Source organism: Pomacea canaliculata, linkage group LG11, assembly GCF_003073045.1.
Source record: "Pomacea canaliculata isolate SZHN2017 linkage group LG11, ASM307304v1, whole genome shotgun sequence".
NCBI classification, from domain to species: Eukaryota; Metazoa; Mollusca; class Gastropoda; order Architaenioglossa; family Ampullariidae; genus Pomacea; species Pomacea canaliculata.
The window spans coordinates 5,005,213-5,023,111 of record NC_037600.1 but is presented as its reverse complement, the minus strand read 5'-3'; the positions used below and the strand labels follow the sequence as shown (position 1 = coordinate 5,023,111).

At 42.4% G+C, this 17,899-nt stretch overlaps 1 protein-coding gene across 1 annotated transcript in view; it reads left to right on the top strand.

Annotated features, from left to right (window-relative positions):
* LOC112575253 (neuronal calcium sensor 1-like) overlaps nt 1-17,899 on the top strand; it is a 52,768-nt gene that overhangs the window by 2,738 nt on the left and 32,131 nt on the right. Inside the window, 2 exon segments of the mRNA XM_025256971.1 lie at nt 6,676-6,700; nt 7,579-7,627. Of these exon segments, the coding sequence (XP_025112756.1) occupies nt 6,676-6,700; nt 7,579-7,627 (74 nt within the window).

The following is a 17,899-nucleotide window of genomic DNA, read 5'->3' as shown; positions in this document are numbered from 1 at the left end:
CCCACCCACACACCGTCTCTCTTTCTCAAGTCTTTTGCTATTGCTTTTTTTTTTGCACCTGTCTTTTTCGCAGCGGTGTGCTGAACGAATCACCCGTATCGACAAGTTTAGAAGGTGAGGAAGGCGGAGAGTCAGAAAAGTCGGGGTGGACGGGTGGTGGAAGGGACGTTTCACTCCAGCGGATGTGTTGGCTTTGTACAGGAGAAGTATACCTGCTAATGAATATAAAATACCCATTTTCGTGCCAGGATTGCTCTTAAAAGCATCAAGCAATACAACACCTTGTCAGGAGAGTTTTGTGTGTGTAGACAGACAGGAAAAAACTAAAGTTGGGTTACAGTTAGAAAGAGAATTGCGTGCGTGTGTGGCGGTGTGTCTGTAGTTGTCATTGATGATTAATTACACTGTATTGTAACCCGAATATATATGTGTGTGTGTAGACAACAAAAGGTACAGGAAATAATCAAGATGAGTTACAGTTAAAGAAAGAGATGATTTGTGTGTCTGTAATTGCCTTTGATGATTAATTAATTTGATATTGTAACCTAAATGTGTGTGTGAGAATCAGTACTTAATTAAAAAGCTGTATTGTTATCCAAATGTGTGTGTGAGCGCCCCCGTGTATGCTTGCGGGTGTGTTTTTCAAGAAAGTGTGTATGAGAAAATCAGTTCTTGTGTAATCCATTGTCTTCGGGCCTTGGGAGAAGGAGCAAGAGAAAGAGTGTGAGAGAGAGAGAATATAGAGTGTTTAACAACGAATCAACACAAGTTTCATCCACGACAACCTGCCTCATCAGTTCTTGATCTACTAGTAATAACTATAATGTAACAATATTATGGGGACAGCGGGTACTTGGAAGCACAATGTGTATGACTTACTCAAAAGGAACAAATCGTCGACAACAAAAGTGACATCGCGACTGCTTCTAGCAATTACGAGGCACGTGACTGCTTCTCTCTCTCTCTGTGCCACTGATAACAGACTGGCTTCCTGACGTCTGGTTGATGACCATCAATAACATCGTCGTCGCTATGGCAACAGGTCAGCTGTTTCAAAACTAGTGCATCCAGTTAGCGGTACAAGCTTGTTCTTCCGGCGAGTATGTAAAAGTTGTCTGTGGCGAGGGTAAGTGAGCTTCACGTCGTCGTCAGACGATGAACGTCGCTGCACGCAGTGTGATGGTGTTATTGATGGTGTTATTGATGGCGTTATTGATGGTGTTATTGATGGTGTTATTTTACAGCCTTGGACGTGCAGTTAGTAGCTGCGCAACAAGGTAATTTCCAGAGAGAGGGAGAGATTAGCTCTCATGTTCTTCGCTGACCCACCCCAGTCCAGAAAACGGATATATTGAAAATTCTCTTCATACATAATAGTAAGAAAGAAGTAAAAAAAAAAAAACCTGAAAGAGCAAATGAATGAAAGAAAGTGTAACATGGATAGGCAGGTAATGGAGAAGGTAGGAGGAAGCGCTGGTTACAAGGTATGAGGACTGGGGACAGGCAAGCTGCTAGATAAGACTGATGACGCCATGCCGAGCGGAAGTGGCCAGGGAGATGGCGTGCGTGCGGGGAGTCAGAAATAGGCATGCGCATGACGCGTTTCCCATGGCAACAGGAAGAGGGCGGGTAGAGATAGGGTTTTGTGTCCGCGCCGCGGCCGGGTATTGATGCCTGGAGTAATGCACTGCGGCGACATGTTGTCCCGGTGAACACACACACTATCTCTCTCTCGTAAGTCGTGCGGACACGCACCAAAAATACAGTTTGATGATCTTCATGGCCATTGTACTTTTTTTTTCAGACGGATTCCACTCGGCAGTTGTATGTGTCTATCTCGGAAATTCCTCATCAGCAACATACCCAAATGTTTATTTACCGCAACACTCTGCCCGTTATCAGAAGCAAAACTGTCAGTGTCGCTAGTTTTCAACCTGTTGTCTGAATCTCGTCCTGTTGTCAACAGCGTGCGTCAGTAAACATCCACATCCCCGCTCAGCTGATAAAACTTCAAAGAGTTACTAAGAGTGTGATATCCTGTTCGTGTTGACAGGAATGGTGACAGGGGACAAGTGCGAATGATTAACTTAAATCTCAGGCCAACTCTTTCAAAACTGTTTATCTTCCGGTAATTGTTAAGTTTTTATTGTTAATAGTTTGATTCTTTGTGTTTTCGTTTGTTTTATTATTATTTTTTAGTTACTACAATCTTCCTTTTGTTTTGTTTTGTTTGTTTGTTTGTTTGTTTGTTTGTTTTGTTTGTTTTTGTCTACCTCAGTAGCTACTACGTAAAATAGCAATGGATAGTACTGGGTAAGAATGTTAACTGATCGACGTGAGATGCCGAGGGTTTACAACACGCGTAATGACACCTGTAATGAGTAATGAGATAATGAGACTGTACTATCGTACATCAAATCTGTGCTGTCTCTTCACAGACTACTCACGTGACCAAACTTGCAATGTGCGTTGACCAAACGTTTGCATTACTCGTAATGAATTCTCCGATGGTGGACTTTACGCACAATTGCGCGCGCAGTTGATGCACGCTCTGTGCGCAATCTAATTCACGTTCTGTGACGGCAGCTGCATCACGCGCAATGGAGGCGTTAGTCTGTCGGCTCAAAGGCCTCGAAGCATGAAACAAAGTAATCGAGCGAAAGGAATCTTAGCATAAAGAATTTTAGAAATCCTCGAGTTGCAGTTAAGACTCTACTAGCTAAGGAAGGCATGATATTTTAGTTATTTGCTCACTTTATTGTTTTCATTTTATTTCTTTTGCTCTTTTGTTTTTCTTGTTCTTGTTCTTGTTATTGTTCTTGTTCTTGTTCTTGTTGTTGTTGTTGTTGTTGTTGTTGTTGTTCTTCTTCTTCTTCTTCTTCTTCTTCTTCTTCTTCTTACATTCCCTTTTTTTCTTCCTTATTTATTCCTTGTGAGTTTTTTAAATTGAGACGCAATGAGACCATCATAATCAAGCCTTTTAGTACTATGCTTCATGAAATTTGCAGTTCAAATTTTAAGACTTGACAGCTCTAATCGAATATCTTCGCTATGTAAGAAATAATTCATAATTCCCATTGTCACCGACTAAATCAACGGTCATCGTAAAAATCGTCTTAAACTTCGCAAATTTTGCCTTCATTTCCATATTAATCATCGATCACTGTAACTGTCTCATCCAATGTCGTGAACATTGTCACTATTGTCTTATTCATTGTTCCCTAGTCTCTCATTGTTATCTTATTAATTGTTGTATTAATCTCTCACTATTGCCTTTTTTTCCGTTGTTGTATTGTTCTCTCTACTGCCTTCTTTATTGTTAATTAAGTTTTCATTGCTGTGAATATATCGTTGTATTAATCTACACTGCTGTATTCATTGTCGTATTAATTATCCATGTCGTTTGTATCAGTGGCAGCGCCCCCCACGTACCCACTCCCTAACAAAAATAATAATAAACGAAAAGAAGAAATTAAACTACTATTAAGAGCAGCTGCCCCTGGTTGGATTGAGGGTTACTGCAGCTGCAGCCCCTGCCTGACATCAGCTCTGTGGCACATTAATCAGTCACATAGACAGTGACTGCCAGACGAGAAAAAGATGAGAACAGTCGCTCGATCCCGGGCAAACAGCTCCCCACCCCTAGGGGTCGAGCCAAACTTTTATCCAGAAGGAGTGGTGACAGAAGTAATCGTTAAACGTGTCAGTGAGTGTCAGAAAGTCACTAACAACTGATAATTCTGACGGGAGGAAAAAGGGGGAAAAAACCTGCAGTCAGCTCTCTAGAGAACTATTCGCTTGAACAAATGAATTTTTGATACCTTCCAGAAGGAGGGTCTTAAGGCGGAGATACTGTTGACTGGGCCAAGAAGGAAACAAAACTACCTACACGGGGAGGCGGGTGGTAGACTATTTGCATCAGTCATGTGATTCACAAGGGAGTTGACGGTTTTTTTCCTGTTAGAGATTTTTGTCTCGATTTATCATTGTTGTTGGCTTGAGATTTTAGAGGAAGAAACGGATGGGACATAATGAAACTATCGGATAAATAATATCATTGCTCTGTGTGTGTGAGAGAGAGAGAGTAACTAAAGGTATATCATGGAAAATCAACCGGCCTTGTAAACATTGTAAACAGGTGCACACGCAAAAAAAAAAAAAAAAAAAAAAAAACAGCATTTCGGAGACGAGATCTGAACCCATGAAATAAATCTGTATTGATGACAGGCACTAGCCGTTGCTCAACAGGACCACCCGTGTGAGAGTGAGAGAGAGAGTGAAGAGGGTATATATGACGTGAAGGTATATATATATATGCCGTCTTTTTTATTGTTTAGAGCTAACATTTCTGGTATTTTTCCCCACGGGGCCTACAATTTATTCAAGATTAGAGTGTCCCTCTGCGCCCTGGTGTTTGTTTTTTTCCCATGAAGTCTTCAGGGACTTTCAGGGAATCCGTTTTGAAGAATATTTTTTTATTTTTATCTTTCAATTTATTTTTAAATATAGGTCTCCTTTTATTTATTTTATTTGAGGTCTCACGTTATTTTTGAGCGGTTGGCAGGAAAGAAGTTGACAAGCTTGCATGCCTGAAGTTTTACTTTAATGTCGTGAGTTCTAGATGAAGTCTAGTGGGAACTGAAGGTTTGTCTCAACGGAAGTGATAACAGAATCTGAGACACCTGTTATTGAGGATGGGAGTGGGATGGGTTCTCTGGGTACTCCGATTTCTTACTTTCTTCCCTCATCCCCTACTTTCTCAATCAATCCTGATGTCATTTTCCGTTCATAGTGCCAACTGTGGAGATGCCAGCTCCACCAACCACCTGACAACCCTGGTGTCGCCCAGCATCTGTAGGCCTGGTAGGGTGGGGTCACACCCGATCAAGTCCCACCTCACTTTGTCGACTTTCGAAATTTGCTCAAAGCCTGCGCCAAGTGTCATATAAAAACCTCAAGAAGCAAAATAAACAAGACGAGCGATGCTACTTAAAACAACCACTTTGCCAAGAAAAGTGTGTTGAGACAGGCGCCGTGCTTCTAAGTGTCTAGTGATGTCGTTCACAGCCTGTGTTTTTGGGGTAGTCAGGGTGAGGTGCCAAGATACAGGGTAAAAGTTTACCTGTAAATGTGCCTGTTGAGAAGAATGCGCAGACGAGGCGTCACAATGGTTAGCATTTGTCTTCTCTTCTCCTCTATACCCCATGCCCAACTTTTTCTTACTCCTTTCCATTTCCTCAAAGGTTAGAGGTCATAGTGATGACATGCAGAACTTACTGACACTTATTTCGTTAACGAAATATGTATTTTCCAACCTAAGGAGCTGGTGGTCAGATAAACATTGATGCAGCGTACTTTCCACAGTTGTCCTACCTGTGGGGAATAGGTACCTGACTTCATAGAGGGCAAAGGGAAGGTAAAGCAGAAAGGAGGTGGGGGAATCAGTGTTTACATCACGGCAAAAGCAGCCAGTTTTGTAAACAGATGTCACATACAGAGAAAGAACAGAGTGCCTGAGACGAGATCTGAACTCAGGATGATCAATCTTCGCTGTATTGATGACAGGCTGACTGTTGCGCTACCAGACCGCCCAGTCAAAGAGAAGAGAGACATGGGCACAACCTTCTCGGAAAGATAACCTCCAGAAAAGTGAGGTTACTAATACCTCATTCTCAAACGACCCTAAGGTTAGAGGGGTATCTTTTGTATTATCTTTTATATGCAGTCATGAGTTTGGTTGTCCAAGAATCAGTCTTATTATTCAACGTATGTTCGTTTGAATCTTTCTTTCTTACTTTCAATCTTTCTTTCTTACTTTCTATCCTTTTTCTATATATATATGTGTTTCTGGAAAGTACAAGCACTCGTTAATGCACACGCATTCATGTAATTATCAGAAAAGGTAATGAGTACGTGTTGAGCATTATGTCTGATTGAGAGAACATGACCCTTAAGAAAAAAAGAAGCGGTCAGAGAAGAAGAAATATTGACCACAGAGGAGTGGTAAAGAAATGAAAAATCGTTTTCCCCGGCACATAAGACATTAGTCTAACCCCCACAGCGAATCTGAAATAAATGATTTCTGGGCAATCTCTCGAGGTTTATGTGTGTGTGTGAGAAAGGAGTGAGAGAAAGTCATCATTAATGGCTTGGGAAAGAGAGAGGGAGAAATACTTGGCCACAATTTTTTTCCCAGTTTTGTGCGTCCGATGCTGGCTTGAGTCTTCCACAGGCCTGGTGATGTCTGTGGCGAGTGTCACACTTTATATTTTATTGCTGTCTCGGGAATATGGACACCTCTGGTTTACTTCTGACAGTTGGTGCCGGGTCCCATACCTCCTAGTCCCACCTTCTTGGACGAATGTAGGGCTGACTCATTTTTTACTATCTTCTATTTCTGACGATTTCGGAAATCCAGACTGAGCTGATCAAATATCCTATTTCTGTCTATGGAATGTAATATTTTCACATAATGATGCCCATTAGATATGCAGTTTGTTGAAGGTTGTATATATACATATTTGTGGGTTGATTTTGGTTTTGAAGCATATGATAGACCGATGGCCTAAATAATAAAAGTTAGTTCTTTGAACTGATTTATTCTCTTTCATTCACTCACTCTATAGTATACAAACGATTTGACTGCACTGAAATGAAATACTTTGTTTTTTGCAGTTTCTGAAGGCGAAATCAAACAGTGGTGAGTAGTACTCATGTTTCAATTTGTTATAACCAGTGAACATCATATGTGATACGTTTGCAAGAGTTTGTTTATCAAAATAAAGATGTAAACTGACATAAACAGGGACTGATGTCATATTTATGGTTTCTTCTCGAAATTTTGATCTCAATAAACATGGATAACTTTTTTACAAGAGCTGTAGCTAGTAACATAAAGACAATGTAGTATTATTATCATTATGGGGAGGACTTCAGAAAATAAACAAACAGTGATGTGAGATATTGGCAGAAGACAAGATCAGTTATACTTTATGATCAGGCGAGATGGTCGACTTTGATGTCCAGAAAATTATTTGTCCCGTGAAAGCAATTTAAAAAAATAAAACCTTGTTAGCGAAGGTGGTTTACTGACGGAGGCGAGTCCCGATCAGCGTCCATCTCGGCAAAGAATATATAAAAATTGTTAATAGAAATGAAACTCAGACAGGCAAACATCAGACTTGTTATTAAAGAATAGTGTTTGATGACGACATTGAATGATGGTTCCAACTTCAGAAAATATACTGCGGCAGTCCACATCGATTGCGATGATGTTTATTGATAAATGAAGACATAAAGCACAGTCCGTGAACGGCGCATGTAGACGAAAAAAAAAACATTCCCATCTTAATGGAATGGAGATAGATATGAATATATTACATAATTATATGATATCAATAACATGCTATTCTGTCCTTTCTTTTGTCTGCAGCTGAGAATGAAATGAATTTCACGAGAAAATAATCCCAAAATGTCAAAAGACAGAAGATTCAAATAACATATAATTATGAAATTTCTGCGTTCATCTCAATTTTTCTGTTAATACTTTGTGTGATGCTCAATTTTTTTTCTCACCAGGTACAAGGGCTTCATGAAGGATTGTCCAGATGGGAAGCTGACACTTGAGGCAAGTAGTTTATCTTTCTTTTGTTATCGATAATCTGTCACGAACACGAATCAATCCCCCCTCTTCACGAAAAGCCTTGTCCCAACCGCCGACCTCTTGTCATTTGTCTTCGGCTTCCGTGCAACGGAATGACAACTGTATGCAGCCATGGATTGCCTGGTGAAGGTCCTTTACCCCGGGTGTTACTGTCGCATTGTTTGTGTGTTACACTCACTATAGTACAGGTTTAAAGTTAGCTTTTGCTACATTACACGAGTTTTTCATAAGAACACTTAGATATAAAATTATTGTAATTCAAAGAATTGGTATTTAATATATTGTTGTCTGAGACGACTTCCTCACTCCTCCCTGTCAAGTGTTTGTGTGTGTGAGAGACAGAGCGCCTGCGTGTGAGGTCAAAACTAGAACGGGGAAACCCATGAATATGTTTAATCACAAATTTAGTGAAAAGAGTGAAATTGTGGTCGCTTGATGATGTTAGATCATCATAAATCTTTTTGAATTATAATAAACCCTCCATAACGCCCTCATCTTAATTGTTGGTTTTTATTTATGGAGGCAATTTTTGTTTGAAAAATCTCGATGCAGAACAAAATTTGTTGGACATTGAAGTCGATTTGTATCGTTTTACGGGGGATCACCCATCATGTTTGTTTTTTCCTGTTCACATCTTTTGGGAATTTCAGTCAGTTTCTGTTATTGGTGTTCAACCTTTGGCATTTCAATCTGGCAACTGGTGTATTTTCGCAGAACTCTCCATAGGGAGAATACAAAATAGAGAAGCATTAACAAAACCAGTAGGGTTTAGAACTGTCCTCATCCCCTCCCTAAAACCGTTAACTTTTTTAGCAGCGGTGCTTGCATTGTTATAGATTACCTAGTCATACCTTGTTAAACTGCACACCGCCAGGAGGAATAAAATGAAGGGAAAAGGGAAATAACAAAGATGGTTGAGATATGGAGAGTTCACATGGGTTACTACCTCACAGCTGGGTGAAGATGTTGTCTGTGAAATGGTTCGTTAATTGGAATAATCATTGACTACAATCACATAACATCGAAAGAGTATCTCACTCTTAATTTGTCGTCGCGTCCTTTCTCGTTCCACCCGCGAGACTTCGCGAGAAAAATGTCAAACCGCACAAAATTTGTACTGATGCCAGCAGTCAGATAGATGGTATTTCGGAGCCAGGCATCTCTGCGAGACGATCTAACCACGACCGAATCCGCCTCTGTTGTCAGTTATTAGACCTAACAGAATTGGGCTCTGTGGCTGGGAAGTGGTGAAGGTGGGTGGAATTTGTTGTAATTGAGTTTTCATCCTTGTGAGCACGATGTGTGGAGGAATATAAACCCGGTGCCAGCCCTTTCAAGGTTGTGGGGAAGGGGAATGAAGCGCATCCTCGGAGGCTGTTGTTGTTCCGGGCATTCCTTTGATCATTGCGTCTCGCGTTCCTGGCCTGACACACTCGGGTGATTTGTCGAGTTTTTATTCTCTTTCAAATGTCTGTTGTTATCATTCGCGCATACTTGTTTTCTTTTATCCAAAACTGTAGAAAAATGTACAAATATACTTCCATTTTTCTCGTCCTTTACAACTATAGCGCGGGATTCTGCCATGGCATCCGGATTTAGTTTCCATGGTATCCACCGCCCAAAATATTGGTGACCGCTTGAACTGTTGCACCAAGAGAACGTACCTCAGCTACAGAATAAAAAGGAAAGAAAGACAGAATAAGAAAAGAGTGTAACTGGGCATCTCGCATTCCCTTAATGCAATGGCTGAAACTACCAACTACATATCTTCCTGATATCCTCCATGTTGCTCATCTCTCAGCTCGCCTCAAAGCTCGTGGCTGTCATCGCTTCATCTTTGTCTCTCCGAAGTGTGTGAGTAAAAGAGAGCAAGCCAAGTGTTTCCTGTCTTCTACACGCTCCGGTTATCGCTTATGGGATATGTGCTTTTCCTTCCCTGATAATCGACGCGTGGTCACGTGGTCTGCCATATAAGGCTGAAATCCTACCGCGTGATGCAACTGAAACCGGAAAACTACCACCACCCATTCACCTGCCTGCCGGCAGATTCGGGTACGTGATGTGTCAGGAAAGGTAAAAGTGACGAAAGGAAAGGTTGGGCTTCGCCTCCCACCTGTCGTGGCCTAGAAACGGCGAACCCTTTACATTCACGGCCGCGAGGCTGTGGGATTCCTTCACAGATTTTCTCTGATTCCTGTGACATATGCGAGTCCCTGTTTGGTCGGAAAGATATCGAGTCAACCTTTGTCCTTCCATAATCAAGTTGCATTTTAGTTTTGTTTTTCTCCACCCTGCGGGGTTGCATCTGAAAGCAAAATGTGTATTTAAATATTATGTTAATTCTTTTTAAATGAGAAGATAAGGCTCAGTGGACAAGTTTGAAATGTAAAGGCCTCAGCCAGTGGGAGAGTCAAGACCATTTGTTAATTAGACGTATTTCTGTACAAACGTGACGTCACGATTTAACATTTTTTGTGGCATGGTGAGGTTTCAGAAGTGCATCTCCAAAGCGGAAGGGGACGGATCACCTAGATTCTGGAAATAATATCTTGCTGTGAATTTTACCTGTCCTTTAATTCTTAAATTCTAGGCGTATTAGACAGGTCTGCTACTGCGCATGACAAACGGAAGTACCTTGAATCTCGCACCAAGTGTCAAACCTCGAACAGGGTGTAACGACAATCAGCTATCCCACCTACTCACCCACGAGTATCTGATTTCAGGACTCGTTGCACTCCACCAAGTGTGATGGCAACGGGTCTTGCTGATCGCGCTGACCGGAAGCGGTTCGCCCCGCCTTGAGTAGGTCATAAGAGTGTTGGGAGGTTATATGGCTGGACTTTATCTTCCCCAGAAATTGCTTCTTCCTCCTCTCTCGTCTGGTGCAACTGTCAGCACTCTTCTAGGATGCGTGTGCTTTTACGGCATTGTGTGACATGTGCAGTGAGGCCGGGTATAATGGACGTCAGGGCTGTAAAGTGTTTGGTGACGCACCCGGATCGAACAACTGAGACTGTGATGCTCAGGGATTGCGGTAAACCTCTCAGCAATGCTACAATAGCACCAATGATAAGCTTGGAATGTGTATCACTCACCATGAAGATGTATGTGGCAGATTTATTTCTTGCCAGCAGCAGAGCAGAAGGATGAAACGACTGCTGGAAGTTTTAAAAAGTGATTTTGTTCGTCGGCGTCTGACGATACCTGTCATCTATTAACTTTACCGAAGGTATGTGAGGCTGTTGCGTGTGGGTTCTCCCTTATTCAGATTGAATAAGATTTCCAGGTTGCATCATTCAGCTTTGTTGGTCTGTGTGAGGCCAACCTTAGAATACGATGGCGTTGGAGGGTGTGGAAAGGAACTCTGGAGCTTCACTGTGAGGTCCACCCCGTCCTCGCCAAACAGTCGCGTACCAGCACTTCTACTTGTCTGACTGGAATTTCAATGGTTTTAGTGCCCAGTCTTTACTGCTGTCAAGACAGATCAGGGTTTGATTGATTGGCTTGTGAACTGCCATTTCGACCTGGCAATGACCTGGGATGAACAGCTTTTTATTGGTTCTTGCAATTTGCGTGCCAACAATGGACACGGGAGAACGTTTAGGATTACCGATGATCGATAGGAAGAAGTATCTAAGAAAAAAAAAACAGGAACAAACACAAAAACAAAAGGCAAATTACTACCAAAAAATCTAACAAAACAACTGTTGAAAGAATGATAGGTTAAATTAGACTGGACAGTTGGAGATAGAAACGGGCAGATCGAACTGATGAAAGGTCTTACGCTTTCGTCTTGCTAATCAGTGAACAGGTAAAAAAAAATCCACTGCTTTGAAATACCTACTTAGTGCTTGTCTATATTCAGCAGAGTATATAATCCCTAAAGAAACACTGAAATTTATGTATAGCTATAAAAGATTTTGCATTCGGCCCCAGTCGAGATAAAAACTGTGGACTGGGACCAAGGGGCGATCTGAGGGAATCTGTGGTGGCCCAGTGTCTAGAGAAGGCAGCTCCTCCATCGATTCCCCAATTTCGCTTGCCATGATCCTCCCTGTGGTCCGTGCATCGACTACTGTGCCCGTCTCCAGCCCTTATTCTAGTTTTATGGTCCTTTTGCACAAATAATTTGTCGCATTCGTAGTCTCGAGTGTCCGTGACCCGAGTTTCTGACCTTATGTGCACAAACGCAGAAACAAATTATTGTAAACTAATTACATATTACCAAAGACAACAAAAGCTACAAATACCAGCAACCCTGTCTGTATTTCTTTACACACTTTATGTATGTGTGTATCTATGTATAGAGAGAAGTGAGATATAATTTGTTTATGTATGAGAGAGATAGGAAGAATCTGTATTCATACATGGCATTGACCCTCGTTATCAAGGTGAGGAAGGATAACAACAAAAAACCGCACCTATGCAATCGAAATGAAATGTATTAATCGTTATTTGTGTTATGATAACGAAATCTCAAATAATTAAAAGAAAACAACGTGTTTACGTAGACGTTTTTGTTTTCACTTTACACCTGTAAAAGCGAGTCAAAGTTTGAAAAGGCCCAAAATAGAAACTTTGATAAATCTTGAATATTGCCCACATTTTACAAGATCAAAAGATAGATAAGTGTGCGTGGGTGGGAGAGGTTGGTTTTTGTGTGTGTCTTTGCAAGTGTAAAGAAAAATAGGAAATATATTATGTTTTGAACGATTGCTAGATCAGATAATGTAACGGCCCCACATCGCGACGAAAATCAGCTCCTAACGATAGTAAAATAACAAGATAAAAAATGCACAAAACCAAGTTATAGCTAGCGAAACTTCTTATCCACATCGTAAAAAAGTTTTTAAATGCTGGTGTGATGAAATTGTAATAAGTGAAGGCTAAGGTTAACTCAGAAAGTAGAGGAAGTGGTTAAATCGTAAAATCTTCAACAAAAACCGATTTGTGTGTGTGTGTGCGCAATTTTCTTTGTCTTTGAGTCCCTTGGAAATAATAAATGAGTCACAGAGATTATTTCTTTTTGAAACCTAATTCTATATTTTACACAAAAGTCAAAGTACCATGGATGTTGTGGATAGTGTGTCCCCCACCCCATCACCAATACACAAATATCAATCTTAAATAGTCACAGAAACCTGTCAGAACCAGCAACATTTTCTATGAGTGTTTACGATTCTTGGTTCATAAATCTGAGAGTGTTATCTTTACTTTTTCAAAGTTCCAGTAAGCGATTTATCAGTCACAGAAATAAAACTGTTTGTCCGCCAATTCTTTTGAAACTTTTCGTCAAAGATTACACCAAAAAACGAACGGTTTCTGTAGTTTTCTCTTCGCTGGCTAAAGCGACTGATAACACGAGGAGCTGAGCGATAACAGCGCCGATAGTCTACATAGAGATGGGACAGTGCAGGGGGAGGCAACGATAAGACTGGAAGAGCTGCCTGCATCTGCAGCTACACAGGAGGCAGACATCCCCGCCATTGCTCCCAGCACACAGCTGAAGAATGTGACAGAAGTTGTACTGTCTGGCATTCCGGCTGAGGTTAGGAGGAGAAACAAATGACCAGCTTTATTAATTCCAGGGGCAATATACACGAGTGAATGCTGCTCTTATGCAAAATAACTCCAGGACCAACATCCCCAACAGCAGCAACAAGAAAATGTGGATGATGCTTTCAACTGTGAAGCAGAAGCTTGCTGGTTCAAGAACCTGCTGAGGCATGTGGGTAGACAACTCGTCCCCTTTCCCATTACCTCTGACTAAGGAGCTGATGGTAACGAATAACTAATCCTTTAACCCTGATTTATGAAGGAAAGTACACGGGGACGAATGGAAGAAGAGCGGATAGGAGATGCTGGCCCCAAGATCAGCCCGACAAAGGTCTGCCCAAAGTCCCTCACCCAAGTGGAAGTGTCATCTCGGTTAGAGGTTTGACTAGTAAAACCGGAATGTAACCTCGGGGGCTGACTCAGCGTCAATGACTTCACCAGCCATTTATTTCTTCTTTCCTTCCTTTCTTGTAAACACGCCAGACGTGCTCTTCATTCTCCTGCAGGGTTTTTTTTTTTTTTTGTCTTCCACTCTACCTTCTTCTCGTCTTCCTCCTCCTCCCCCATCCCATGTACCCCACACAACCACAACGACAACCTTCTAGGCGCTCGCTGCACAGCTCCGACGTTGACGGCGCATACCTGACAACATCAAGCACGCTGACTCCCGTCCTTGACACCTGCAACTCGTTATCTACATATCGGCGCTTACCTGGGCACTCTATCTATCCTTGTTCCATCCTGAGGGAGCCAGGCAAGGCCAGGGGCTTTCGTTTCGCTTCGATTCCCTTTCTTGGTCTGGTCTTTTGATAGAGCAGCTTCAGTTCGAATGGCGTCTGATTACCGAGACCATAAAGTATACTGTAGTTTCAACAGCTAACCGTTATCCTGCCTTCGGATGCTAATTGAAGCATCTTACCATTCCAGTCCCTAAGTCGACCTGCTGACTGTAGCAGAAGCGGGGGAATAGGCGGGGGATTGGAGCTGAAGGACAAACATAAACAATTTGATTGATATGTTAATCATACATTTCAGACAGCTGATCTATCGAACTGACGTCTGACGACTCTTAAAATTCCTCATTCTCAAAATTCTCAACAAAGTGCATATGGCGATGTGAATGAAAGAGTGGAGGGTGGAAGGTAGGAAAGGAGAAGAAAGATATCTAAGTTTTTTGGTTTTGTTTTTGTTGGCCTGTATATTGAACAGAAGGATGTGAAGTCATAGCAAATAACCTTTATTTTGGGAAGTACGACCTTATATAGAGTTCGCCACAATCGCCAAAATTTCCTCCCTAGTAGTCCTTTAAACTCATCACGCAGTTACTATGAGATTCTGGCGAGGACAAGAGCGTATGCGTGCCGTGCCATAGGAAATGCATTTGTGCCGCCAAGTTGCAAGCTCACGACAGACCCTCGACAGAGATAAGATAGCTCAGGGTTTCGGGGGGATGGGTTCAGGGGGCTGAGGCAGACTATGGGGAGGCAGCTGACAGGGGTGGGGTGAGGAAATTGGGTAGGAGGGGCAGGCATGGAGCGCCCGCGGAGAAACACCCCCTTTTGATTTCGCATTCTGCGAAACTGTCGACATACTCTGCCTATTCACCTGCCACTTGGCTTCAAAGAAAGGATTCCGCGACAAGGAGAGATAAATTTGTTAGGCCACGCAAACAGCTGAAGTGGAGGTGAAACAAAATATTTTCACTACCCTATCCACCCTGCACTTGTATCATCCGAAAGAAAAAAATCTGTTGTATTTTCTCATATCCTGACATCATTACTGGTCCGCGAGGTGTTCAAGCTGTTACACGTTATCGTCATCGATAACGTTGCATAATATTGCATGTGATGTGTCAAAACATATTAACGCAGTTGACACATTACAGAGCTCGTGCAGCTGACGTCATATGACCTGCGATAGGTCATAATAGTTTAGCCGCAGCTGGCGTCTCGACAATTATTACGTTGTGTGATATATATATATAACACACACACATCTATATGTCACAACAGTTTCCTTCACTGAAGAGGAGCTACTCAAGGATGTCAAGCTTCTCAAAAAGCAGGAATCTGTGTCTAAAAAATATAAAGTTCACTCTGTGTGCAGTGGAAAGAGTATCGGAGAGTAGAAAAAATGGCGCCGTCATTATGTGGTGATGATGACGTAGCGATTGGACTTAACTAACAAACGAATTTTTATGATCGGTGTTTCATGCATCCAGCAAAACCCTGTAAAAAGATGCCACATGCAGATAAAGAGCAGCATGCCCGATACGAGATCTGAACTCTGGACTTCCAATTCTCGCTGTTGCTGTAGCAAGCCCGCTCTGTGTTTAGCGAGGTCCATCTCACCAAGAGCTGTTTTCTGGAAGTTTCTATCGTCACGACACTTAAATGCTGTTCTGGTCTGGAAAGTGGCTTCAGACCTAATGACAGCAAAGTGAGAGACAGTGTGACTCCAGTCCTGATGGCACACCTGTCGGTGGTCTGTTCGGAAGGCAAACACCATCAACGAACGGCGGGATAGATGGACGGACTCTACACTTGCGTGACCAATCATCTTCGTGGGTGGGGATGGGGAGAAAGCCTCGGGCTTCCGTGTTACAGGAGACTGTTGTGTTTACAGATAAGTGGAGAGTTAAAGCATGACTAGGTGCATTAGTTAAACATTGTTGTTTCACCTGTTCTTTCAACACTAACAGCAAAAAAAAAAAAAAAAAAAAATTATTAATGCGATAGAAAGGATTATTAGGACGACCTAGATAACTAGCCAGACCAAATTCATTTAAGTTAATGATTTATCTGTAAATATATTAAGCTCTCGAATATGATTAATAATTAACGTATATTACATTTAATTGCATTGTGATGTTTATTGTGGACCTCGCTAGGGACTTACAACAAACTGTAGGATCATTGCTCAACAATGTTATTCTAAGTGTATCGGGTAAGTACCCGCTGGCGTTGATTAGAGAATGGCAGAGAGTGTAATTAGCCAGAAGTGGTGAGTTCAGCCACGACACCTCACGTGACTATTCCCCAAGGTTCGCGACAACCCGCTCTAGTTTCTTTTGGTCCGATTCCCCTAGTTACCGTTCCTTGGGTTGTCATGGGAACGAGTCAGGATTTTATCCAGCGAGTGCACGTGCTGGCAGGGAGGAGGATGACGTCAGATAAAGTTTCCGCGTGTTCCAGATTAGGGTCAGAGCCCGATCAACGTGCTCCAGGTGGCGGCCATCCGAAAAACGCAGACGAACATAATATCCGCGGTATGTGCCTCCTTTGGCGGAAATAACATTCAGGAGCATGCGTGCAGGGACTTTTTGATTGGCGGTTTCAAATAAACCAATCAGGCGTAATCCTTGTTTATGATGAAGGAAAGTTTTCGTCATTGTTTTACGGGTTCTAAAAATAAACCAATAAAGATCATGCAATATTTTGCTGTAAAGTGCAGACTGATTCTAGAGCAGGGAGGATCGTGGGGAATTGTGGGAAACGCGAGGTCAAGGCAAGTGTGCGGGGGTTAGCGGCTGTAGGCAAACTTAAAGTCGCTATGAAAGTTTGTGACCCTGGTTTTCTTTCTGAGAGAGCCAGAGAAGTTCTACAACACCTCCAGCGGTGTAAATGACCGAGGAGCTTTCACCTCCTGTGCAGTGGGTGGTGAGGTGGGTCATGGAGTAGGGGAAAAGGGGAATTAGGGGAGTGTGACGCGGGGGAGAGAATAACATCACGTACGTGGCGCTTCCACGCTCGGGAGAAATCTCGAGACTTTTCTTCTTTGTTGAGGAATTTTCCTTGGCATTCTCAACAGAGACACAGAGAGGGGTGAGGATGGAGGTTTATATTTCCGTCTTTTTCTGATTTTTTTTCTTATTTGTTTTCTTCCTCTCTCTCTCTGTGTTCTTGTCATTGATCTTACTCTTCCAAAATCGGCGTGAGTTTTCTTTCTTGATTCAAGATAGTGACCGGGTATCTGATTCGCCAAAGAGAATGCGTGTCTTCTCACCTACTTACGAATTCACCAGTCATTTCTTAACGATCGACTCTCGAACACTTCACTCACTTCATACCCTCACCACATTCAGTCTGTGGTCTCTAGCTCCAGCAGAACTAGTGTGAGGTCAGCAGGAAGACTTCTCCATCTTTAGGTCCTTGATCTCCCTCCTCTTGTCCCCCATTCCCCACTCCCCTGCGCTCGATCGCTCAGGTGTTGAGCCTCGCTCATCCCAAGATCCTTTCCCCACCACCCCACTACCACCACCACCCGTTATACCATCCGGGATCCCATGACTGACGTCATCTGCAGTATCCTGGGCCCAGCATCATGACACCTTCTCAAGCTGTGTGCGTACGAACGACGTAACGCGAACTTACGTGGACACGTCACAGGCGTGACTTTTTCCTGCTTCCTCGTCTGCTATGTAAAGAGGACTTGAGAACCGATGTGTTCTTTAACTCGATTCGCCCATGCTTTTGTCCGTCATTCCGCATTTCTTTCCGTCTTTTTATATGTGTCTGTTCGTGTTAACCTAATGGAAGAAACTTTTTTTTGCTTAGCTTAGCTTTCTCTGCTTAGCTTTCTGCCTACCTGTCTTTTTACTTTTAACGTACCTGTCTATCCGTTGACTTGTCTATCTCCTACTTACAGTCTATATGCTTGCCTACCTGTTTACTTTTCTGC